The 25,645-nt window shown below is 42.0% G+C and overlaps 1 protein-coding gene across 11 annotated transcripts in view; it reads right to left on the bottom strand.

Moving 5' to 3' along the window:
* Positions 1 to 25,645, bottom strand: part of cast (calpastatin) — a 194,597-nt gene that overhangs the window by 59,348 nt on the left and 109,604 nt on the right. For all 11 annotated transcript variants that reach the window (XM_069891956.1, XM_069891995.1, XM_069891947.1 and 8 more), the window contains 12 exons: positions 21,909 to 22,004; positions 18,568 to 18,630; positions 17,436 to 17,561; positions 16,890 to 16,946; positions 16,153 to 16,242; positions 13,760 to 13,855; positions 13,177 to 13,224; positions 11,958 to 12,083; positions 8,601 to 8,657; positions 7,800 to 7,889; positions 5,966 to 6,061; positions 5,523 to 5,564 (listed from right to left, as the gene is read on the bottom strand). In XM_069891956.1, coding sequence (XP_069748057.1) covers positions 5,523 to 5,564; positions 5,966 to 6,061; positions 7,800 to 7,889; positions 8,601 to 8,657; positions 11,958 to 12,083; positions 13,177 to 13,224; positions 13,760 to 13,855; positions 16,153 to 16,242; positions 16,890 to 16,946; positions 17,436 to 17,561; positions 18,568 to 18,630; positions 21,909 to 22,004 — 987 coding nt within the window. The remainder of the gene's footprint in view (positions 1 to 5,522; positions 5,565 to 5,965; positions 6,062 to 7,799; positions 7,890 to 8,600; positions 8,658 to 11,957; positions 12,084 to 13,176; positions 13,225 to 13,759; positions 13,856 to 16,152; positions 16,243 to 16,889; positions 16,947 to 17,435; positions 17,562 to 18,567; positions 18,631 to 21,908; positions 22,005 to 25,645) is intronic.

The raw sequence follows: 25,645 nt of genomic DNA, 5'->3' as shown, positions 1-25,645 counted from the left end.
TGAGACCACACTTAGTATATTTTGTTCAGTTTTGGTCACCTCATTATGGGAAAGATGTGGAAGCCATGGAGAAAGTGCAAAGGAGATTTACCAGGATGTTGACTGGATTGGAAAATATGTCTTATGAGTCAAGTTTATAGAGCTGGAACTTTTCTCTTTGGAGCGAAGAAGGAGGAGAGATGACTTAATACAAGGTCTATAAGATTATGAGAGGAATACATAAGGTAGACAGCCAGCAGCCTTTATCCTAGGGTGGGAATATCAAACACCAGAGGGCATCTGTGCAAAGTGAAAGGAGGAAAGTTTAGAGGAGACATCAGGGGTAAAATTTTCTACACAGAGAGTGCTGGGTGCCTGGAATGCAGTATGGTGGTGGTGGAGGCTGGAACAATGGGCATATTTAAGAAATTCTTAAATATGCAAGCAAAATAGAGGGTTATGGGGTAAAGAGGGTTTAGTTTTTGTTTTGGTAGGTATATATATATATATATATATATATGTGTATGGGTCAGCAGAACATCATGGGCTGAAGGGCCTGTATTTTGCTGTATTTTTCTATTGTTCTATGTTCTAAACTGCTTTAACATTGAAGTGAATGGGTTGTATTTTAAGATGAGCTATTGTTAATACTCTACATGTTTTATTGGTTTCCGTGTTTACTACAACAATATGTCCAACTGCCTACGTTTGTTCTAAATCTCCTATTATGTAAATGTGGAAGCCCCAAACCAAGCAGCACTGAAGCATAAAAGAAAAACAAGACATCTGAAAATCCATAGCAGGTCAGGAAGCTAAACTGTAAGGGTGTATATTTCAAGTTATTGACCTTTCAGACACAAACAATTTTTGCTTTTATTTCAGATTTGTAGCTGTTTTTATCATGTTAGTAATTATATTGTTACTACCAATGTAAGAAATTGGAGCAGTAGTAGTCGTATCACTCCTCAAGCATACTCCAAAAAAAATGTTTGAAATATGTTACGGGCCCAGAGGACCCCAAAACCCAACAGCAATAGAAATTCACCAAGACAAATGGTTTCTTAAACAAAAGTTGGTTTTAATTTTCTTTAAACATAAAATCAGGATCAAACTTTTAACTTATTACTATTAACTTAACTTAACCCCCTTCTAATTCTAAGTGCATGTGTAGGTAATGTGCATATGTTCAGAAAAATTCTTTGATTCACAATCCAATCTTCTCACTCCTCAAAGTTCACTGGTATCAGACAATTCTTATACTGTGCACAGAATTGAATATTTATGAACTTTCACCAAGCTCTGGTGCTTAAATGGTTACCACTCAGGAAGGTTCTTGTTGGTTACAGAGAGAGATTTGTTGCTCGTTGGACACAAACGATCCCTCCGATCAGCCACTTCAGCGTCTTGCCGAAGAAACTTGCCCCATCAGGGTTTTCCAAATGATAACCTCTTCTTCTGCATGTCACCACAGAGTTCCTTTTGTTTCCCTTATTTCAGATGAAACACTCTAGCCAGCCGTTTCCTCTTGTATGGACCACATGGATTGTTTCAACAGGCTGAACTCAGAACTCACAACCCGTCTTCAAAATAGGGTTTTAAACAAGCTGCCAGATTGCCATCACTGCAGAAACCAGTTCTCTCTCTTTCTCTCCCTTAGAGAAAGCCTGATTGGTCTCCCCTCTCTCTCTCTCTCTCTGCCTGCAAAACCACATGATCAGCAAACTACATCCAGATTGCGGCACCACACCCAAACTTCTGACCTTTATCTGCTTCTTTCCAAACAATAATCCATTACTCCACAGCATGTCCAATTAACACCTCCTTGTGAAGTCCTTCAGCAAAGCAGCTTCCATTGTCTTTACAAAGGCCCTGGGCCCAGAGTGTCTGATTTGAGCAGAGCTCTTGCATTTTATATGAGATCTGTTTTGTGTTTGTTTGTGACCTACACTACACCCACAATCTATCTCCTTCAAAAACATAACTATATACAATATAAAATATGATATAATCTGCCACAAATGCACTTACTTTCCATTCTTTATTTTTTGTATATGCAAAGAAAATCTCAGGCTTCAAAAATAGAAATCTCCTCTCATCAGCTGATCACCCATTAGGCTTTTTCAGGTGCATTCTCCGCTAAGAATGCGCCTGAAGAAGCAGAAACATCCCTTTAAATTGCAGTTCAGGTGGCAGTGTTGAAAGTGCAATGCTGGCCACCTGAAAGGACAGTTGCACCAGGATGCTCATCTGAGCGCATTCCGGCTCCTGTCCCTTGGGCTATCAATTCAGGATGGCTGGCTGTCAGTTGGGGCAGTCAGCGCGGGCTATCAGCACGGTGATGTCCCGCGTGGGACGTCCCCACACTGATCCCGCTGCCCTGCTCTCTCCCCACTCACGGGGCTGGAGCGGCTGGTGGGGGAGGAGGCTGGAGCACCAACGGGTGAGGAGGCTGGAGCACTGGCAGGTGAGTACAGGGGCTGGAGCACCGATGGGGGAGAGGGGGGCTGGCCGAAACAATGCTGGTACCCGACTCGAGCACAGTACTCACCTGCCGGCCACTCCAGCTTTCTTCTCCCCCGCCGGCCGCTCCACCCCCGTTCTCCCCCGCCGGCCGCTCCACCCCCCGTTTTCCCCCACTGGCGCTCTAGCCCCCGTTCTCTTCCGTTGGCCACTTCAGCCCCCGTTCTCTCCCACTGGCTGCTCCAGCCCCCGTTCTCCCCCTCCAGCCACTCTAGCCCTGCAGTCCCCACGCTGACAGCTCAGCCCCCTTCTCCCCCACCGGCCACTCTAGCCTTGCAGTTCCCGTGCTGACAGCCCAGCCAGCTGCCCCTGCCCCAATGTCCTGCACTGGGGGAAGGGGCAGCTGGGAGAGGAGCTGTCAGGCGCTCGCCAGCTGACTGTCATCCCAAATGCAGCCGCTTTTAGGCCACAGTGCTGCGGCGATTATCCCTCTCGGAGGAGGGTTACAAAGTTCACCTTGCAAGCGCCTCCTGCACATTCACGTGGAGTCCCAACAGCCACATATTGGCAAAATATGCGGCTTTACATGCGGTGCAATTGGCCACCTGAAAATGCTTGTTGTGACACTGTTTACCTGAGCCCCAGACCCTCCAGTAAATACCTTCTGAATCCCTCAAAGAACACAATACAATTACTCTCAATAACAACCAAGCCACAATGAGTAAAATCCTATCTTACATAAGCCTGCTACATAGAAAAATCTCATCACCTCAGAAATCAGTCTTTTTTTAAATTTAGAACTACAGCACTGTAACATGTCAATTCAGCCCTATGAGTCCATGCCACCCAATTCACACCCCATTAGCCTACACCCCAGTAGGCTTTTGAAGGGTGGGAGGAAATTGATGTCCCCAGAGAAAACCCACGCAGACACAGGGAGAACCTACAAACACTTTACAGACAGCGTGGGATTTGAACCCAGCTCCGGACCCAATCGCTGGCATTGTAAAGGCATTGCGCAAACCACTATGCCAACTGTGGCGTCCTCTTGTAAAGCTTGTGCTCTTCTTACTTCAACTGGAGACAATGCTCCAAACAGGATTTTTGCAAGTATTCATTTTGTTTGCTCCAAAATTCTTTGAAATGAAAGCTAACTTTGCCATTTAAGAAAAATTATCAATTATCTATATTTTTCCTTACTTCAAAATTTCCCCTTCCTATCTCACTGAACAATTTAATATTATACAGGACAGTACAGGCCCTTTAGTCCACAATATTGTGCTGACCTATATAAACCTATCATCAGACTGCTCAAACTACAGGGGAATCACGTTGCTCTCCATTGCAGGCAAAATCTTCGCTAGGATTCTACTAAATAGAATAATACCTAGTGTCGCTGAGAATATTCTCCCAGAATCACAGTGCGGCTTTCGCGCAAACAGAGGAACCACTGACATGGTCTTTGCCCTCAGACAGCTCCAAGAAAAGTGCAGAGAACAAAACAAAGGACTCTACATCACCTTTGTTGACCTCACCAAAGCCTTCGACACCGTGAGCAGGAAAGGGCTTTGGCAAATACTAGAGCGCATCGGATGTCCCCCAAAGTTCCTCAACATGATTATCCAACTGCACGAAAACCAACAAGGTCGGGTCAGATACAGCAATGAGCTCTCTGAACCCTTCTCCATTAACAATGGCGTGAAGCAAGGCTGTGTTCTCGCACCAACCCTCTTTTCAATCTTCTTCAGCATGATGCTGAACCAAGCCATGAAAGACCCCAACAATGAAGACGCTGTTTACATCCGGTACCGCACGGATGGCAGTCTCTTCAATCTGAGGCGCCTGCAAGCTCACACCAAGACACAAGAGAAACTTGTCCTTGAACTACTCTTTGCAGATGATGCCGCTTTAGTTGCCCATTCAGAGCCAGCTCTTCAGCGCTTGACGTCCTGCTTTGCGGAAACTGCCAAAATGTTTGGCCTGGAAGTCAGCCTGAAGAAAACTGAGGTCCTCCATCAGCCAGCTCCCCACCATGACTACCAGCCCCCCCACATCTCCATCGGGCACACAAAACTCAAAACGGTCAACCAGTTTACCTATCTCGGCTGCACCATTTCATCAGATGCAAGGATCGACAATGAGATAGACAACAGACTCGCCAAGGCAAATAGCGCCTTTGGAAGACTACACAAGAGTCTGGAAAAACAACCAACTGAAAAACCTCACAAAGATAAGCGTATACAGAGCCGTTGTCATACCCACACTCCTGTTCGGCTCCGAATCATGGGTCCTCTACCGGCACCACCTACGGCTCCTAGAACGCTTCCACCAGCGTTGTCTCCGCTCCATCCTCAACATCCATTGGAGCGCTCACACCCCTAACGTCGAGGTACTCGAGATGGCAGAGGTCGACAGCATCGAGTCCATGCTGCTGAAGATCCAGCTGCGCTGGATGGGTCACGTCTCCAGAATGGAGGACCATCGCCTTCCCAAGATCGTATTATATGGCGAGCTCTCCACTGGCCACCGTGACAGAGGTGCACCAAAGAAAAGGTACAAGGACTGCCTAAAGAAATCTCTTGGTGCCTGCCACATTGACCACCGCCAGTGGGCTGATAACGCCTCAAACCGTGCATCTTGGCGCCTCACAGTTTGGCGGGCAGCAGCCTCCTTTGAAGAAGACCGCAGAGCCCACCTCACTGACAAAAGGCAAAGGAGGAAAAACCCAACACCCAACCCCAACCAACCAATTTTCCCTTGCAACCGCTGCAATCGTGTCTGCCTGTCCCGCATCGGACTGGTCAGCCACAAACGAGCCTGCAGCTGACGTGGACTTTTTACCCCCTCCATAAATCTTCGTCCGCGAAGCCAAGCCAAAGATATAAACCTAACATCAATCTAACTCTATCCTCTCACACAGCCCTTAACCCTCCATTTTTCTTGCATGCATGCCCCTAAGAATCTTTTAAATATGCGTATTGCACCAGCCTCTACCACCAGCCCCAGCACTGCATTCTAAGCTCCGACAACTCTGTGAAATAAAACCTTTCTCTGACATCTCCCCTAATCCTTGCTCCACTCACCTTTGGTTTTTCTTTTGTATCAGTGGAGGGAGCCAGCTTATCCTATTTACAGAGAAAACACTGTTAGATTCTTATAATAATTCAATCAGAGCTACTTTAACTTAAAAGCAGCTCATAAAGCAGTAAAACAAATACATCAAAATCATTCAAGTACCCTATAAAAAACAGGGTGAACAATAAATATATATATATTAATGTTGCAGAATTATTAGAGGGCAAGGGTGTACACAGATTTCGGCCTTAACTATGAAGCAATTTGTAACTGTCAGTTCCATTGTGATTCACAATGGTCAGGAACATACTTTGCTTGCAAAAATACATAAGTAACTTGAGCTTTTTAAAAAGAGAGCATTGAATATAAGTGTCTTACATAGAAAGATTTGGGAAGAATAAAACAATAAGAACAATTCTTGACTGTCTTAAAGGAGTTGTTGAATCCTTACCTGAGGACCAGGCTTCTCTATAAATATATAATCAGATGGTAATGTGTCGTCTCGCTCACCAACTCGTTCAACCTTCTTCTTATCTACATTCGATTCCTAAAAGTACAAAAAATAAAGTTAAACCAACACCAATTTCAATGTCCATTCAATGTCCTTCACTTTTCTTTCTTTTTAAATTATTTGTATTGAGTTTAACATTACAAATCATATATACAAAGTCTTCTAATACAAATAACAGGTCATATCATATACATATTACAAATTAAATATAATCTGAATCAAAAACCTCTCCATAATCGTCTATTTAATAATATTTCTTTTAAAATAATTCTGGATAGAAAATAAGTAAAATTACATTAGACAATCCCTTGATCTAAACAAAGGGGCAAGTTCTGTCTAATTTAATATGTCCTTCACCTTTAAATGTGCTTAATCAAGACATTATTCATCCAGCCTGAAAAGGCTCCCTGTAAAAGCCAGCAGGAGTTGACAGTAGAGACTCTGCAACTTCTTTCTATGCTGGAAGCACTCAGCAGATCAGGCAGTATCTGCACATCTCTACATTTGTGGAGTTTGCTGCCTGACGTGCTGAGCATCACCCACCAGCACATTTTTAACCTCAGATTTCTACAGTTCATTTTTAAATTTATGTTTTCTGCTTTTTAAATCCTAATTTAAGACCCCCTTTCTTCTCCAATTCTTTAATCAATCTTTTTGCAACGTACTAATTCTCAAATGGTTGTCAAATTCTGTTTGAATACACTCTAATAAAACACCATGGAATGTTCCCCTGCAGCATTTGACCTCACCAGTCTTCTTCAACCTTTTATCATTGCTCACACTCACCTGCTTCCATTTTTTTTAAGCTCTGCAGCATCCTCATTTTTATTGTTCACGTCATCCATCACTCCTGCTCCTGCCACTACATTTTGTTGGTTCACTCCTATGTGATGCCTCAACTGCTTTCAAATTTCACTCCCTTGCAATGTCCGTAATCTCTACCAGCCATAGCACCTTCTGGATCACAATATCTTGATAATTTCTAAATGTAAATCTTCTATCATTAGCAAGTTTGCTTTTTGGCTACTCAGGCCCAAATCTCTGGAATCCCTGCTTATCTTTCTTTCCTCCTTAAAACCTTCCTCTTTCACCTAGCTTTTCGGACACTTTCCATCCAATGTGACACATGGTTACATTTTGTTTGATAATACAGGTACACAATCCTTTATCATGACATCTAAAATCAGGAAAGCTCCAAATAGCGACAATTTTTTCCTGGTGCTGGTACAGTGGAGGGAGAGAGAGAGAAAAAGAGAGAGGGAAACAGCAGCGCGGTTAGGTTAGGCAGGGCAGGGTGGAGGGGGGGGGGAAGACAGCAGTGTAACTCGGGTGGGCAAGGGGGGAGGTGGGTGGAGGGAGAGATGGCAGCGTGACTCGTTGGGGCAAGCAGGGGAAAGACCAAAGCATGACTCGGTGGGGCGAGCGGGGGAGAGACGCCAGCGCAACTGGAAGTGGGTGGATACGGCAGCACATTTCGGGTGGGCTTAAATCTGGGGCAGCTGGCATTTGTTCTGAAATCTGGAAAAATCCAAAATTCGGATCACACTGTCTGTCCGCCAAGGGTTTCAGATAAAGGATTGTGTACCTGTACTTATGTTAAACACCAGGAGATGTCTGGCCATTATTTTAAAATACAGATGGTTATTTTATTCTCTTATTGGGAACAGAAGACACTGGCTTCACCTTTATACTATGCAAGCTTCAGCGATACAGTCCTGTAATGGGAACCTGTTTTTAAGGGACTGGAAGTTTCATCAGATCAAATGGTTTGTACCTTCACTTCTGGACCAGTGTATTTTGGAGCTGTATCGTCAGGTGCCTCTGAAGGAAGGGTTTCTGCAAGCAGGTCAAATGCATCTTTATCCTTCAAAAATAAAAATAAAAATCATTTCAAAAGTCTTACAGATTCTAATTTAATAGGAATGAAATATGTTCCTGTGAACATCCCAGGCAACAGATACTATTACAACGTTTTTTAAAAAAAAGGGACAGATACATGGATAGGATAGGTTTAGAGGGATACGGGGAAGATGTGGGAAGCTGGGACTCGTGTGCTTGGGACATTTTAGTCAGTGTGGGCAAGTTGGGCTGAAGGGCCTGTTTTCAAATTGTACGACTGTGACTGTATATAACAGCTGTTTACAGTTAAATTGCAATTTCTGATTTACTTTTCTGTAGTGCTAATCTGTCACTAAGTGTAAAGGTGAATAATTATCACTTTAAACTCAACCATTCATGATAGTTTATGTTAAAACTTGGTTTTTTTTTGTGTATGAATTAGTTTGTTTTCAGGCTTTTGGGGAAGCCCGGCAAAAGCAACACTCACTCAGCTTTGACAACAAATTAACTAAATTTGGTGTTGGCAATACATTTTGAATGGGGTGCTTGGCTCCTCTTTGTAAAGCTGATTTGGTTACAGTGGGAAATCATTTTGGGGCATCAAAGGGAAGATTCTGGAATCATGGGAAACAGGAGAGTCAAGAGTGAACAGAGCTCTGTCATATCTGCTAATTTATCTGCAGAGGTTTCTTTTGCTTCATTAACAGTTGACATACATTTCACATTTTCCACTTACCTTAGTACTTGGTTGACTTGCAGAGACTGAGGCAGCCGTTGATGCTTGCAGAGGTGCCTTTGGAAGAAAGAACTTTCCAATTAATATTTAGAATTTTCAGGTTGATATTGACAACTTCAAGCTTACAAAACAATTTCTAATATTTTTATTAAATGTAATGCAAATTCTAGTTCATAAATGAACATCACTGGGGAAGCCAATCCAAGGTGTAAGAGCTCTCTGACCATACGGGTTTTCTCCAGTTCTTTCAGTTTCCTCTCACAATTTAAATAGGTGAATGTTGATTGGTAACTAAATTGCACCTGTCATGAATCTTGGGAGGAGGTGATGAGAATAAGGAAGGGGTTATTGAGGGTGAGTGTAAGTGGGTGAGCAATGTTCAGTGGGGGACTCGTTTCTGTGCTGCCCTACCTTACGGGCCTTTGACTCTGGGAAAAAGCTTCTACAAGGATGTTCTCACTGAAATCTGTCACTGGAGACAGCTGCAACGTGGTGCAGGACAAGGATTATGTTGTCTGTGGCCATTTAATAAGTGACGAAAATTATTTGTGCTTGAAAAGTGTGATTCGTTGGGCAGTATGGATGGCGTAGCAATTAGCACAACGCCTTTACAGCGCCAGTGACCGGGGTTCGAATCCCATCCTGTCTGTAAGGAGTTTGTACGTTCTCCCGTGTATGTGTGGGTTTTCCCCACCAGGGGTGTAGGTTAATTAGGTGGAAACTGGCCAGCACACACTCCTGGGCTGAAAAGGCCTGTGCTGTATGTCTAAAAGAAATGTTATCTATTTATTCTTTTTCAATATCTTGCTCCTTCTAACAAATGCACTGAATTGCTCTGGGCGGTGGGGGGGGGGGGGGGCGGCAGTTTTTGTCTTTCCTCAACTCTGATATTCCTGTGTCACTTACCGGGCTACCTGCTGATGAGTCATCTTCCACCCCTACTCTTTCTGACTCAGGGGGCTATTTTCTTACAAGTTTTTATTGCCAAGAGTAGAATAGCAAACACCAGAGGACATATGTACAGAGCGAAGGGAGGAGACATAAGCGGTAAGCTTTGTTTATAAACATAAAGAGTTGTGGGTGCCTGGAATGCCTTGCATGGGATGGTGGTGGAGGCTGAAACATTAGGGGCAACATGGATGGAAGGAAAATAGAGGATCACAAGATAGGGAGGGTTTAGTACAATAGTTCTCAACCTTTTTCTTTCCACTCACATACCACTTTAGGTAATCCCTATGCCATAAGTGCTCTGATGAATAAGGGATTGCTTAATGTGGAAAGTGAGTGGGAAGGAAAGGTTGAGAATCACTGTTCTAGACCCAGTTGTTACTGAAAAATTCTGCTTGAGAAAAATTGTCATTGGCCCATTTCCTTTGGAGTTATGAAATCGTGCACATAACGAGTCAATTAGGTACGATTAAAACAGTGGTTTCCAAACTTTTTCTTTCCATCCACATACCACCTTAAGCAATCCCTTACTAATCAAAGAGCATCGATGGCAGAGGGGTTACTTAAAGTGGTACGTGAGTGGGATGAAAAAGGTTGAGAACCACTGGTTTAGTACTTTTTTTTAAAAAGAATATATGGGCATGTATTGTGCTGTTGTGTTCTGTGTTCTAACATCAAACTTTAAGGGCTCTTTAATAAAAGCTCTCACGATTTAAAAAAAATCCATGATCATAAAAATGCCATTGCTGATAGGCCAAGGTCAGAATGATGTTACCAAAATGCGATTTCACACGAATAGATGTATATTCACTTCACCAAGAAACAGACCAATATACAATGCAGAAAGTTTATCCAATGCAGAGATAATCAAGGATATCAGTTATCAGGAAATGAATTAAGTGCATCTTCACTGGAGGTCTAGTGCACTTGGGAGCAGAATTGTCTGGTGCTTCTGATGGAAGGGTTTGTCCAAGTAGATCTAATGCACCTTTGTCCTTTCAAATCAAAACTTATTTTCAGTCCATGGTAACCTTCACTAGAAGCCAGTAAACCAGAAACAACCACAGCATCACTTTGGATTTGGACAAGTTTTCTTGAAAATGGTATTTTAAAAAAAAATTGTATTTTAAACATACTTTGTCAAAGTGGAAATAGTGACTGTGAAAAGCCCAAGTAAAACTTTATTTCTCAACTTTCTCAGCATTGGGTCCATGAAAAACAATGGCGGTTATTGCAGCCTCCAGAGCCAGAAATTGGTGAATTAAAAACCTGCTCTTGTGAATTAGTTTAGATCCACACATGTCAGTCAGAAAGGAATAGTGGGGACAAGGATCAGGTGTATAGAGTAAAAGACCACACAGGTTGTTGAGTGTGACTTGCATAGGGAAGAATGGGTTTGAACTCACTCCGCAAGCTCAAGTCTTTGATGTTTTTGCTGATCTTCAGGACAGGAATTCAGAAAAGGACACTGGAGTTGAGCAAATTTTTCCAACATTTTTTTTTAAAAAAAGGACCTGATAAGTGATCTCCAAAGGCAGCTTCAATCAATTTGTTTATATAACGCAGTGAAACACGAATATCTGTAGAAGCAGTGATTGTAGCAAAAACACATTGCTGGAGTAACTCAGCAGGTCACACAGCATAATTTATACATCTTTGCTATAAAAACCACACTGTGTGACCTGCTGAGTTACTCCAGCAATGTGTTTTTCCTTAAATAATGTTATTGCCAGCTGATTTATATTTCACATCCTTTCCATTTACTTTCTCACCAGGTTTACTTGCAGAAACTGATTCAGCTTTTGAAGCTTGCAGGGGTGCCTTTGTAAGAAAGTAAAGCAAATTACAATTATTAGAATTCATGTGTTTGCATTAACAACTCCAGGCTGTTGAAAGTATCTGTGCCCACACTTATAAGATCTTAATGAGATAAGCACAATCTTATGAAGTGCTCTGGCCTGCAGAGCAACAGGATTAACATCACTGACGTGAACTAGGACAGATATGATGAAGTTTCTAAATATACTGAAGTAGCATCTTTATGTTATACAGTATCATCTGGCTCATTGTGATATTCAAAGGATCTGGTGAATGCTTGAGTTTGTCCAGTGCAAGGATTATAAATGCCTGACTTCAAACTGATGAGCAGCATGTGATTAGTTGTCCTCTAGTGATACAATTCCCTCTCTAAAATGTCTCGCTGGGTTAGGTCTGAAAGATAACTGATATGTGCAGCCTTTGGTTGCATTTCACAAAATGAAAAGAGTAATATGCAGCCTGTGCTCTCTTCACCTTGACAGTGTCTGTGGTACCAACCTGGGCATTGAGTGAAAGAAGTAAATGAAAATGAATGAGTTAAAAGAAAATGTCTCCGGACTGAGGACCAAACATAGCAGACAAGACTCATACCTGCTGCTGCAGAGAGGGAGGTACTGCTGAATCAGAAACTATAGGTGGGCATTTTGAAATTGTTGCTGAAGAACTCTGGACAAAGTCGGCTGACAGACACTCCAGGACGTCATCTTCTGCCATGGTCTACGATAACAATAAATAAAAGCAGTTAGCCCAGACTGAAAATATTTCAAGAACATACAATGGCAATGGATCAGCGTGGACAAACTGAGTGATCTTGGGGGTCCGTGTCCTTAGGACGTTCCACTCAAAGATGCTGCACAGGTTGTTAAGGGGTATGGGGTGTTGGCCTGCATTAATCATGGCATCGCGTTCAAGAGCCATGAGGTAATGTTACAGCTGTACAAGACCTTAGTTAAAACCCACTTGGAATATTGTGTTCATTTCTGGTCACCTCATTACAGGGAAGATGTGGATCCTATAGAGAGAGTACAAATTAAATTTACAAGGATGTTTCCTTGCAATAATTACCAATCAATGGACATCTCTTTCCCTCTCTCTAGGTTTTCACATGAATGCTACTCCATGGAAAGGGTGCGGAATGAGCATCCTGCTCCTGGAACACCAAAGACTTTTCTCTTACTATTAATCCTCCAGGCAAATTCTCTCAGACCTGTATTTGATACTTGCATTTTAAAAAGGTTACCATCAGTGGGAATTACATTTAAGAAAAGTTTGAACTAATATCCCAATAATCATCAGTACCTTAGCTCACCTGTGTGAGTGAGATAACATGTTTAAACAGAGCAAATTCAATCGACATTATGAAAAGTATATATCTACTATTTTCATAACATCTTACATTCAAGGAGTTAAAAAAGAAACACACATGAGAACCTTCCGGCAAAGGGACAGAAATGAAGTATGTTTTCTTTTCTCAACTCCAACATTCCTAGATTTCTAAATTGATCTTTTTCTTCCCTCATCCCCTTTCTTAACACAATGATGGAAGCCTCAGGCACAAAATTTTGGCTTCCTCATTTTATAATACGTGACCTGCAACCTTAGAAAATGCCAAGAGTCCAACTACTGCCCCTTACCCTGGCACTGGTTGAAGCAGGATTAGTTATAATATCTCTCTCTATCTATATAAAAGAATATCTATCTATCAATTTGAAAAGACAGGGATCTGAATGGTATTCATTTATGCAAACATCACTTAACAAAGTTAACTTTTTGAAAACTTTTCCGAAGAAGTAAAAACTTTGTCTATTACCTTTGGTTTGGCTCCTGGGCCAGTGGAGGCAGCCAGTTGCCCTTTATCCTATTCCAAGAAACAAACTCCATTAGATTCTTCTTATAAACATCAATAATTATTTGAAGTTGAAATCGGATGGCAAAACAGACACAGAAGTATGACAAATCATATCAGTAGCACAAAGATACATAATAACTACGCCAGCCTCATGAGAGCAACTGTACTCAGCTCAAAGGCATTTAATTGTTAACTTGTAGACAAATTTATGGGAGGTGCTGGAGAAACTCAGCAGGTCACACAGCATCTGTAGGAAGTGAAGGGTAACCAACATTTTGGGCCTGAGCCCTTTGTCAAGGTATGAGCAAAAAGACAAACATGCAATTCTAGTGACTGGATATGAGTAACACAATTATTTAAGTGTTTATCAGATTCTTTGATTTAGGACATTAGCATTATTTCTGCCATTGCAACAAAAGCCATTTTATTTTTACACTGAACAAAATAACAAACTTTCTCAGATGTTCCACCCATGGATAGATTTTGAAAATTCCAACAATGAAAAAGATTATTCACTGGACTGAAAGTGATTGTTGGGCCAAACCTTGGAATCAGGCTGCTCTTTAAATCTGTAATCACGTGGTATAGTGTCTTCTCGTTCTCCCACTCTTTCAATTTGCTTCTTAGTTGCATCTGATTCCTAAAAAAAAATTGAGGAAAGAAATAAGAGACCAAAGCAAAATTCACATCCATACAAAATTTACATCAAGGTAAAGATTCACTGTACAGATATTGTTCAGTATTTAAATCATTGCATGATGAAAATTAACCAAGTCAACATTAAATAAATGTTAAAGACTGTAAAAGCCATCTGAAGATAACATTAGCAGTTGGCCAACAAGGGCTAGGAATTGGAGACACACAGGAAACTACAGATTTTGGAATCTGAAGCTAAACAAATGCTGCTGAGGGAATACAGCATCAGTGGGAGAAAAAAAGAATGGTTCGTCATTATAAGATGAAATTCTTTATCGTGACTGGGGAAATGTATGACTTAAGCCAGTGTATCACAGTCAAGGTGGTAGAGGGGGCCTCATTAGGATTGGTGAATCAGGTAGAGATGAAACAAAATAGACAAAGACGGTATACTGGCTGACGCCAAACAAAGGGTGAGGGAGACAAGTAAAACAAAGGAATCAGGTGGAGGAGGATGATTCATAGAGGGTGAGTTCCACCCTCTTTGGTCCATCCTGTTTTATCTCTTCCTGGTTCACCAATCTCATGAGGTCCCACCCTGTCCTCTTCACACTGCCATCTGTACGACATTCCTCAGTTTTAATAAAGAGTTTCTGCTTTAAATGTTTTCCATTATTTTCCCTCCCACTGATGCTGCTTTAATGTATTGAGTTCCTCCAGCAGAGTTTGTAAGGGCCAGGAATTCCCTTGCTAAACCTTCCTTCTTCACCACACATCTTTTTTTCTTGAAAGAGCAAGGCATCCTGCCAATCTCAACAATGTTCTACGATGGGTGTTTGTATCAGAGTAACTCTAACCTGTGTCACCAAATCCTGTCAAATTTAAATTGTTATTTACATCCGCATTTCTTCTGCCCTTTGACCCCTTAATTCATCTGCTGGTCATTCTCCAAACCATGCAAGATGTGGGTTCACATCAGATTTTGATAATATTTAGGTGAAACCTTTCATGATTAAAAAGTGCCACTCATCAATAACAAATCACATTAAATTTCCCAATTCTAGGTAATGATTCCCCCTCTTTATTCTGCTCTTCTCCGCACCCCCCCACCTCTGGTTCCATCCTCTTTGATCCACATTTCACCAACAGGATTTCCCCCCCCAATATCCTCAGTCCCATCTGGTCAAACGTGTCCTTCACCTCATCCCTAATAGCCTCTATTATATCACCATAAAACCATAGGACATAGGAGCAAACATAGGCTATTGACCCCATCACATTTTACCCATCATTCAATTATGAGCTAATCCATTCTCCCACAGCCCCTCTCCCGACTTTCTCCCCATAACCTTTGATGCCCTGGTTAATCAAGAATCTATCAATCTCTGTCTTAAATACACCCAAAGACCCGACCTCCACAACTGCCTGTGACAACAAATTCCACATATTCTCCAGACTTCGGCTGAAGAAATTTCTCCACATATCTGTTCTGTGAAAGCCCTTCAATCCTGAAATCATGTCCTCTTGTCCTAGACTCTCCTACCATGGGAAACAACCTTTCTACATCTACTTTGTCCATGCTGTTCAACATTCAAAATGTTTCAAGATAACATCCCATTTTTCTAAATTCCAACAAGGACAGGCCAAAAGCTGTCAAACTTACTTAAACGATTATTCCTTTTATTCCCAGAATCATCCTTGTGAACCTACTCTGAACCCTCTCTAATGTCAGCAGATCCTTTCTTAAATGAGGAGCCCAAAACTGCTACCATAATAAGGTCTCATTTATCAGGTTCCTCACTGGTAGTGTTTGTTTTCATTTATTTCTCTTCCACCCCACCCATTTCACCCTGTATGACTCATCTTCCTCCACCTGATTTGCTTTTTTTTCCCTCTTACTTCTCCCTTTGCCTGATGTCTACCAACCCCCATTGTCTTGCCTCCCTATTTGATGGTATTCCTTTGCCCCCCCCCCCCCCACTTCCCAGCTCATTCCTGTCCAACCTCTGACCCTCTGTCCTCTTACTAGCTATCTATCTCCATTCTCAGTCCTGACGACGGGTTCCACCTGTCACATCGACAATTTCTTTTCTCCCACTGATGCTGTCAACCTGCCGAGTTCTTTCAGCAGATTGTTTTTGTTTTTTGGCGACTGATTCCAACATCTGCAGTCTCTCATGTATCTCCATTGACAAAGTGCTCTTGATGTGCTCGTAGCAAGCAGGTTACCACCAGTGAAATTTTACATGAGTAGAATTGCCAAGAAACAGATCAATGATAGGAAATTAATTAAATTTGTACCTTTACTGGAGGACCAGTATACTTGGGTGCTGAAATGTCTGGTGCTTCTGATGGAAGGGTTTCTGCAAGAAGGTCAAATGCATCTCTATCCTAACAAAGCAAAACATATTCATTCGGTGGAAAATATCAAATATTAAGCCCTGCCAAAAACAGAATTAACAACAGTGTAACTTCAGATCCTTGTAGATTGTCCTGAAAAGTTTATTTATTTACATTAATAATTTGAAATATGTTCTGAAAGTGTGGAAAAGAAATAGTGAACATCCCAACTAACGATGGGTGCAAAATGCAATTTCCCAATGTTCTTTTTCTGGAAGGTCCTTCTCAGCATTTGTTTCCAAAAGGATCGTGGCAATTTCAGTCCCCAGAGAAGTGAATAGTGAAGTTAAATCTTGCACTTGCAAATTAGCTTATTTCACACACATGGGGCAGAACAGGGCAAACAAAGTTTGGACAGCCATGGCAACGATTAGAGAAAATAACTTGAAGAACTCCTGTAAATTTGGGTTTCATGTAAAAGGATTGGTTGCTGTTAATCTTTTGTCCTTAACTTGACTGAAATTTGAGATGATTTATGAGAAAAACGAGATGGAACTTTTAGAAAAAGTGGTATGATTAATAAGTAATAAAATGATATTTGAAAGGGATGTGTGGTGAATATTCCTGTGAGGTTGCATGTCCAATGACATTATTGGTGGCCATTGAATACTTTACATTTACTCTTCCTTTTCAGATACCTTAGCACCAGTTTGACTTGTTGACACGGAGGCAGCCGTTGAAGCTTGCAGGGGTACCTTTAGAAAAAAGAATATTTCCAAGTTATTAGGATTCACATGTGTTAAGGTAAAGGCTCCATTATTGTCACGTGATACTACATTTAGAATGTAAGGTACGTGAAATTTAACTTTTGTCCACCATAAGGCAGTCAGAGAGACGCCACTTTGTCCAGTGCCTCTCACAGAAAACTACAGGTACTCTAGGTGGTCTCCCCTCCAAGAACTGACCAGACCTGTGCCTGCACAGCTTCTGAGATGTAGCCAGGTGTATTCAGGCTATTAGGGGCTGTATGAAGTTTATTTAACTATTTAAACCATTTTACCAAAACCTTAAATGTGATAAACTCTCTACTTTGAATGCATGATAATCTTGTGACAGTGAAGTAATTCCCAATACCTGGGAAATGTGCAATGCCTGGTCCATTTTCCACCTGAGGCCATATACCTTAAATTTGCACCTACCTTGGGCGTCCACAATTCTCTGAGACATTAAGCTTGGATTCGTACCTTCTCCAGTGTAGAGGGAGGTGCTGCAGAGTAAGACGATGTAACAGAGGATTTTGATATTGCAGGACCAGAGTCTTGGGCAAAATCTGCTGACAGAGACTCCAGAATGTCACCTTCACTCATAATCTGTGATGACAATATGATAAATACAGTTTAAAATTACATTTAACAATCCTCATTTACTTATACTTTCATGAAAGAGTATAGCTGACATTCAAAATGATAAATAAGAGCAGTAATATAAAAATACCAAATATATAGTAGGAACGATGATTCCTTAACACATTCATATAATAACAATATTAAAATTTTCTCCAAATGAAACTTAATTTATTCAATATATTTACAAAATCTGGAAACTACAATTTGTGAAAAAAAAACAGTCATGTTCCTCATTCTATCAGTTTAATAAATGCAAAGAAAGCGCCTTGGCCCAAGAAAGATGCTGGAAATTAGGCATTATGTTGAACCGTTTAACTTTCTCAACTGAAGTTATCTTTATACTCTTATTACTTGGTTCTCTTCTCCTCGTCTCTATCACTAGGATGGAAGTTGCACACACAACTATTTTTTGTTTGATCCAAGCTTTAGGCTTCAGGAGTGTGGAAATTTACAATCTTGGAACACCTCAGTTTATCCTTATTGTTGCACAAACTGAAATGGTGCCTTTGCACAACCCATCTCCACTGCTTCTTAAACACGAACAAATTTGGGAACCATACATGGAACACAACAGAGAAGTCCTACCGCGGACCTCCACCACCTAAAATGACAGGAGAAGAAGACGAAATGAACTGACCCAGTGTGTGAAAGTAGAAGACACAAACTTCTTGTTTATTTTCATTGTGTGATGACACTGTTTAATGTATCATATATGTTGAACGTTGAGTGAGTGGGGAGGTAGGGGGGGTGAAGGAGGGAGGGAAGGGAGGGGGGGGAAGGGAGAAAATGACACTGCGTATATTCAAGAGGGAAATGTTTGTGTGTATTTTGGTCAGTATGGTTCATTGTGTGAAAAATTTTTTAAAATAAAACAAAACAAATAAATAAAACTTGATCATTCAAAGGTATTCTTAAAGAATTTTATGAATGGCAAACAATAGAACCTTTAGTGAAAAAAAAACAGCTTTACCTTCTCTGTTGTCTTTGGTTTATCTCCTGGACCAGTAGAGGAAGGTAGTGGTTTACCTTTATCCTGTTGTGAAAAAAATACCCTTAGGAATTTGCTCACTTATTGGAATTATTTAAGAATTAAATTACAATAAATTTTTGAATATTTTTTGAGACAGGCGTAGAATGGGGCATTTCAGTCCATCACAATCATGTTGGCCATCAAGTTCCCATTTATTCAGAGACATGTGATGGAGTAGTGGCTGGTCGGGTGGAAACAGTCCTCTCCAGAGAAAATAAAAAAAAGTGTGAAAAAACAGAGCTCAATAAACATAAAATACAGGAAGAGAAAGATAAAGTTACAGAGAAGAGACAGAAGATGGCACCCAGAAGAGAAAAAGTAAGAATAATAGAGAAAAGGGAAGAAGGAAACTCACTGGAGAAGAAAGAAGAAGACCGTACCTGCACATCGGAGCAGAGAGCCACCGTGGAGAGGATCTCCGGTGTTGGTGAGTCACCAGAGGAGTGGTGTCCTCCCGACCGGTGGACTCCAAAAATGGCTCTCAGAGCCAAGAAGAGGTGCGCAACTGTGCAGGCGTGAAGAGTTGCACATGTGCAGTGTGCAAGTAAAAGAAAAAATTAACGCTGACGGGAGGGGGACTCAGCTGAGGAGCAGCCAGCTGAGAGACGCCCAGTATCGGGGCGTTCGGCTGGGGGAAGTAAACAAGAAAGAAGAGTGGTGAGAAAGAGAATGAAGGGCTGGAAGTGGGTGAGTGGCCACGTGGTGACCTGCAGCAGGGGGCCCAACAGTGGGTCAACCTGCAGGAGGGAGCCCAGCAGCGGGTTGACCTACAGCAGGGTGCCCAGCAGTGGGTCGACCTGCAGCGAGAGGCCCAACAATGGGTCGACCTGCAGCAGGAGACCCAACAACAGGAGACACAGCAGCTGGAGGCCCAGCAAGGATACAGAAGCAGCTCACCAGAGAAGGATGAAGATACAAAGATACAGAGAAGAGAAGAAGATGATACAGACACAAGAAGAGGAAGAAGATCAAGAATTTCAAAGGAAAGAAGGTAAAATAGAAGGACAAAGTTTAGATAAAGCCTTTTTTGAAGAACAAATGAGGTCATTAAAAGAATGGCTATCATTAGAATTTAGTTCAATCAAAAGAAAAATGAAAAGAGCTGAAGACAGAATGCAAAGCTTAGAGTTGGTCATGACTGAAATAGGGAAAAGAGTAGAAAATGTGGAGGAACAAGAAGCTGCTGTAGAAATGGAGATAAATATTTAAGAGGGAAGTTGGAAGAGAGGGAAAAAAATTAGAGACAATATTTATTATCACAAAAAATTGACGTATTGGAAAACTACAGTAGGCGAAACAACTATTTTGTGACAATAATTGGCCTGAAAGAAGGCAAAGAAGGGTCAGATGTGAAGAAATTTATCAAAGGATGGATCCCAAAGGTGCTGGGAATGACAGATTCACATGAAGAAATAGAAATCGAAAGGGCGCATAGAGCGCTAGTACCGAAACTGCCACCACATCAAAAAGAGATTCATATTGGTAAAATTTCTAAGATATATGACAAGAGAAAACATACTGGAGCAGACAAGAAAGAAGGTTAGAGAAGACAATAAGCCGTTGGAATGTAAGGGACAAAAAATATTTTTTTATCCGGACATAAGCTTCGGACTTTTAAAGTGGAAGGAATTCAACACGGCAAAAACAATCTTATGGAAGAAAGGGTATAACTTTATATTAAGACATCCAGGAGTACTCAAAGTATTTATTCCTGGGGAACAGAATAGACTGTTCTTGGACCCAAAGAAAGCCCAAGAATTTGCTGAACATTTGCAGGACAGGAGAAGAGAGGAGGAGGAGTGACAAGAGGATTACCAGCAAGAAAATATACGAAAATATTTAAAAATATAAAGTAAAGATAATGTATATATAAAGATTTAAATATGGATAAGAGAAGGAAGAAGGAAAAAAAAGAGAGCTTGGGGACTGGGGGGTAGAATAATGGTCACTGCGAAATCGGTTGACGCTTGCGAATAAGTTCGCAAACCGAATGGAAAGGGGAACTGTGGTTGCCGTCAAGGGACAGGAGGCAATCCAAGGAGGGGAGGTTCATTTGGGGTCAGAGGGTTATTGCTTGTGAGGATTGTTGGGGTATTGTCATATATTGGGATTAAAAAGGAAAGCTTAAAAAACAGTAATGGAAAAAAATGGATGGAGGTGGTGAAGAGGCGGAAAAGAAGTGAAAATAAAGATACAAGATGGCCATGTTGGACTATATGATTATAAACATTAATGGAATATATAACCAAGTTTAAGTGTATCCCACTGGGGAAAAAAAAGATCACATATAATTTAAAAGACAAAGTTACAATGATTGAAAAAACCTGGGAACCATAGAAACAAAACAGTAAGAACAGGCCGAGGACCACCACCACCTAAAATGCTAAGAAGATAAACACGATCAGATTTAATGTGAATAAGTAGATGATACGTCTTTTTTGTTTGTATTCCTTTTGTATAAAGAAATTGTTTTATTGTATTTTATATGTCCAAAATTTACTGTTTTTGGAGGGGGGGGGGGGAAGGGAGAAGGGAGGGGAAAAAAAAAGAGAAAATGTCACTGTGAATATTTAAAGAGATGCATCTGTAAATATATTGGTTGATGTGGTTCATAGTGCGATAAATAAAATAATTACAAAAAAAAGGTTCCCATTTATTCCAATCTTGTGTTCTAGAGCAGCCCATAGCTTTCCATGCTTCGGCAATTCAGGTGTTGTTTAAATTTTTCTTAAATATTGTGAGAATATCTGCATCCACAAACCGTCAGGCAGTAGATTGCATGACCTCTTTATTAGATCTCCTCCCTCTTACCTTAAATCTATGGCCTCATAGACCCTTGTATTAATTGGAAAAAATTCTCACTGCTTATCTTACTCTAGCCCCTCATGATTTGTATACATCATTCTGGTGTAGAGGCAATTTGCAGAAGAAGCATTTTAATTAGAAGATGGATCACACCTGCCTGATGGAGTGGTGAAAATGCAACTTTCTCCGTTAAAAAGCACTTGGTTGAAAACTTGAGGCACCGTGCCATAAACAGGAACAGGCCAAATGTCAACAATTGGCTTCATATTAATAGGTACTTAAAAGCTGGTTGAAGGGACCATTTCTATGCTGTATGTCTAATTTGACGAGTTGGACTGAAATTATGTTATTATGTAGTCAGATAAACAGTGGTGTGTCTCTAAATAGGCTGCAATAGAATTTATTTTACTGTTTTGCTAATATGGTGTTAAAATTAAATAAATATTAACTAATCATAAAATATTTGTCTGTCTAACCTTTGGATCAGGCTGCTCTTTAAATCGGTAATCAGGTGGTATCGTGTCTTCACGCTCTCCCACTCGATGGCCTTTGGTCTTAGTCACATCTGACTCCTGAAATCATGAGAAATGCAATTAGTCAAACATAATGTCAAATAACCATGAAGCTTCAATTCACAGGTACTATTCGCCATTGAAATGATCATTCACATGAAACCAATGTATGCCTTAAACCCCTTGCAGCTACTCATCTTCATCCTGTGTAAAACCAAATAGTCATAGTTAGGATTTTGTTTAATGCTCATGGGGCCTTTGAAGCACCAAAGCCTATTGTTTGCTTTCATTGCAAAAACAAAATGCTGGAGACACTCAACAGGTCAAAGAGTGTACTTTATAGAGCAAAGACAAAGAAACATAACCAAGGTTTTGGGCTTTCAACCTCTGCAAATTCAATGCTACCAAGCAAACCTAGTTCCAATAATTTCTATTTAATTGGAGTATTCAATCTATAATGGGTAACTTTCTGTGTTTGCACAGGCTCTGTTCTCGTCTTCTTGCGACTTCTCATCAAAAAATGGGATTTGCCCCAGCCTCTGCAGCCACACAGAGTCCAATCCAGACCATCAGCACTCCAAGTTCCACATCCAAACCTCTGAAATGATTAGGAACCCTTCAGCGCCCTTGGCACCATCTTGGGTCCCAGTTCCAATACCTGGTGTCCCTTCATCTGGTTTCGAGCCGATCTCTAGCAGTCAGCAACCTGGTGCGTCCCTGTTTCTGTAGGTGCCTCGTCATGAATCACCAGCAGCCCGTCACCATCCTTCATCTGCAGGACCCCTCACTGATCTGCTGCCATGGCCACCGACCCACGGGTCATCTCCTCTGCTTCTCCTTCTCAGTTGAGGATTAGTCTCCCTGTTTCCTGGTGCCCTGCACCAGTTTTCCACTTCCCCCGAGTCCATAACCCAATGTGGCCTCGGCCGACCATAGGTGCTGCCATCTTGGGCAACAAGGACAGGACAGAGAAACTCACCTCATTTTAAAATCTTTCATCCTGATTATTCTTCTGGACATTTCAAAGATTTCATCATAAATGATATGACAAAAAATTTGCAACTCAGAAACATGTTTAGCTGTTTCATAATGGTATACCAACAAGGTCAGGTCAGATACAGCAATGAGCTCTCTGAACCCTTCTCCATTAACAATGGCGTGAAGCAAGGCTGCGTTCTCGCACCAACCCTCTTTTCAATCTTCTTCAGCATGATGCTGAAACAAGCCATGAAAGACCTCAACAATGAAGACACTGTTTACATCCAGTACCGCACAGATGGCAGTCTCTTCAATCTGAGGCGCCTGCAAGCTCACACCAGACACAAGAGCAACTTGTCCGTGAACTACTCTTTGCAGACGATGCCGCTTTATTGCCCATTCAGAGCCAGCTCTTCAGCGTTTGACGTCCTGTTTTGCGGAAACTGCAAAAATGTTTGGCCTGGAAGTCAGCCTGAAGAAAACTGAGGTCCTCCATCAGCCAGCTCCCCACCATGACTACCAGCCCCCCCCACATCTCCATCGGGCACACAAAACTCAAAACAGTCAACCAGTTTACCTATCTCGGCTGCACCATTTCATCGGATGCAAGGATAGACAACGAGATAGACAACAGGCTCACCAAGGCAAATAGCGCCTTTGGAAGACTACACAAAAGAGTCTGGAAAAACAACCAACTGAAAAACCTCACAAAGATTAGCATATACAGAGCCATTGTCATACCCACACTCCTGTTCAGCTCCGAATCATAGGTCCTCTACCGGCATCACCTACGGCTCCTAGAACGCTTCCACCAGCATTGTCTCCGCTCCATCCTCAACATTCATTGGAGCGACTTCATCTCCAACATCGAAGTACTCAAGATGGCAGAGGCCGACAGCATCAAATCCACGCTGCTGAAGATCCAACTGCGCTTGGTGGGTCACGTCTCCAGAATGGAGGACCATCGCCTTCCCAAGATCGTGTTATATGGCGAGCTCTCCACTGGCCACCGTGACAGAGGTGTACCAAAGAAGAGGTACAAGGACTGCCTAAAGAAATCTCTTGGTGCCTGCCACATTGACCACCGCCAGTGGGCTGATATCACCTCAAATCGTGCATCTTGGCGTCTCACAGTTCGGCGGGCAGCAACCTCCTTTGAAGAAGACCGCAGAGCCCACCTCACTGACAAAAGACAAAGGAGGAGAAACCAACACCCAACCACAACCAACCAATTTTCCCTTGCAACCGCTGCAACCGTGTCTGCCTGTCCCGCATCGGACTTGTGAGGCACAAATGAGCCTGCAGCTGACGTGGACATTACCCCTCCATAAATCTTCGTCCGCGAAGCCAAGCCAAAGAAAAAAAGCAAGAACTCTCTATTTGCTGAATAACCAGAATGACATGGGTCAGGCTGCATTCAGGGAAAGCAAGATTCAGTCAGCTTTCCGGGTCAATCTGAGAAAGAGAAAGAACCGGGCAGACACCTAAATAAATGGTGGGTTGGGGGATGGGGAAGGAGCATAGGCTAACAGGTGATAAGTAAATGCAGGTGGGAGGGGGAAGGACATTAAAAGATTCAAGAAGTGATGGGGGAAGGAGCAAGGGCTGAGAAAGATGCACTCTTATAGGAGGAAGGAAGGAAGGGTGATGGGGTTGGAGGAAGGAAGGTGAAGGTGACAGAGTGAGTGGAGGAGGGACAAGAGGAGGAAACGAGGAGGAGAAATAGGATCAGGAAGAGAAAGCAGCAGGTCATGGAGAAAAGGGTTACCATAAATTGGAGACGTTGGTATTGATCCCATCTGCTTGGAGATAGAATCTGATCATATAGCAACATAGTTTACATCCATTGACTCCCACACCTCTTCCCACAGTCTCCTGTAAGGATTCCATGTCTCCCTCTCTCAGTTCCATCATCTCTGCTGCATCTGCTCCCAGGAAGAGGCTTTCCATTCCAGCGCATCTGAGATGTCCTCCTTCTTCATTCAACATGGCTTTGCTATCTACTATCAACTGCATCTCCTCCATTTCCCATACATCTGCCTTTACCCCATTTCCCTCCTTCAACAAAACATGGGTAGGGTACCCTCATCTTTACCCACCACCCCACCAGCCTCTGCATCCAACATGTCACCTACAACTGGATCCCACCACAGACACATTTCCCCCCACTTCCTGCTTTTCAAGTGGATTGCACTCTCCACGATTCATTTGTCCAGAAGTCCCTTCCCACCTATCACCCCTACCCTCTCCTCCCCAGCACTTAACCTCATGGACCATAAAAAAATGCAACACTCCCACCTCATCACTATTTAGGTTCCAAAAATTCTTTCCATGTAATGTCACACTTCACCTGTAAATATTTTGGAGTTATTTACTGCATCGAGTGCTCCAGATGTAGCCTCCTCTACATTAGGAGACTGGACAAAGATTGAGGGAATGGTTTTGTTGATCACCTTCTCTCTGTCTACTTCAACAGCAAAGATCTTCCAGGGCTAACCACTTCAAACATAGCCCATTGCCAGTCATGTCTGCCCATGGCTCAATGTACTGCCAGGTTGAGGCTGCATGTACATTGGAGGAACGGAACCTTATATTTCATCTTGGTAGTCTCCAACCAGATGGCATCAATATCAACCATTTTCAAAAAGACTCCTTCTCCACCCCTGCCCTGCTTTCCCTTGTCTCTCTGGTCCCAATCTTCCTTCTCATTCCCCTCCTCTTTC

Source organism: Narcine bancroftii, chromosome 1, assembly GCF_036971445.1.
Source record: "Narcine bancroftii isolate sNarBan1 chromosome 1, sNarBan1.hap1, whole genome shotgun sequence".
Lineage (NCBI taxonomy): Eukaryota > Metazoa > Chordata > Chondrichthyes > Torpediniformes > Narcinidae > Narcine > Narcine bancroftii.
Note: the sequence above shows the minus strand (reverse complement) of the source record. Positions and strands in the feature narration are given on the sequence as shown.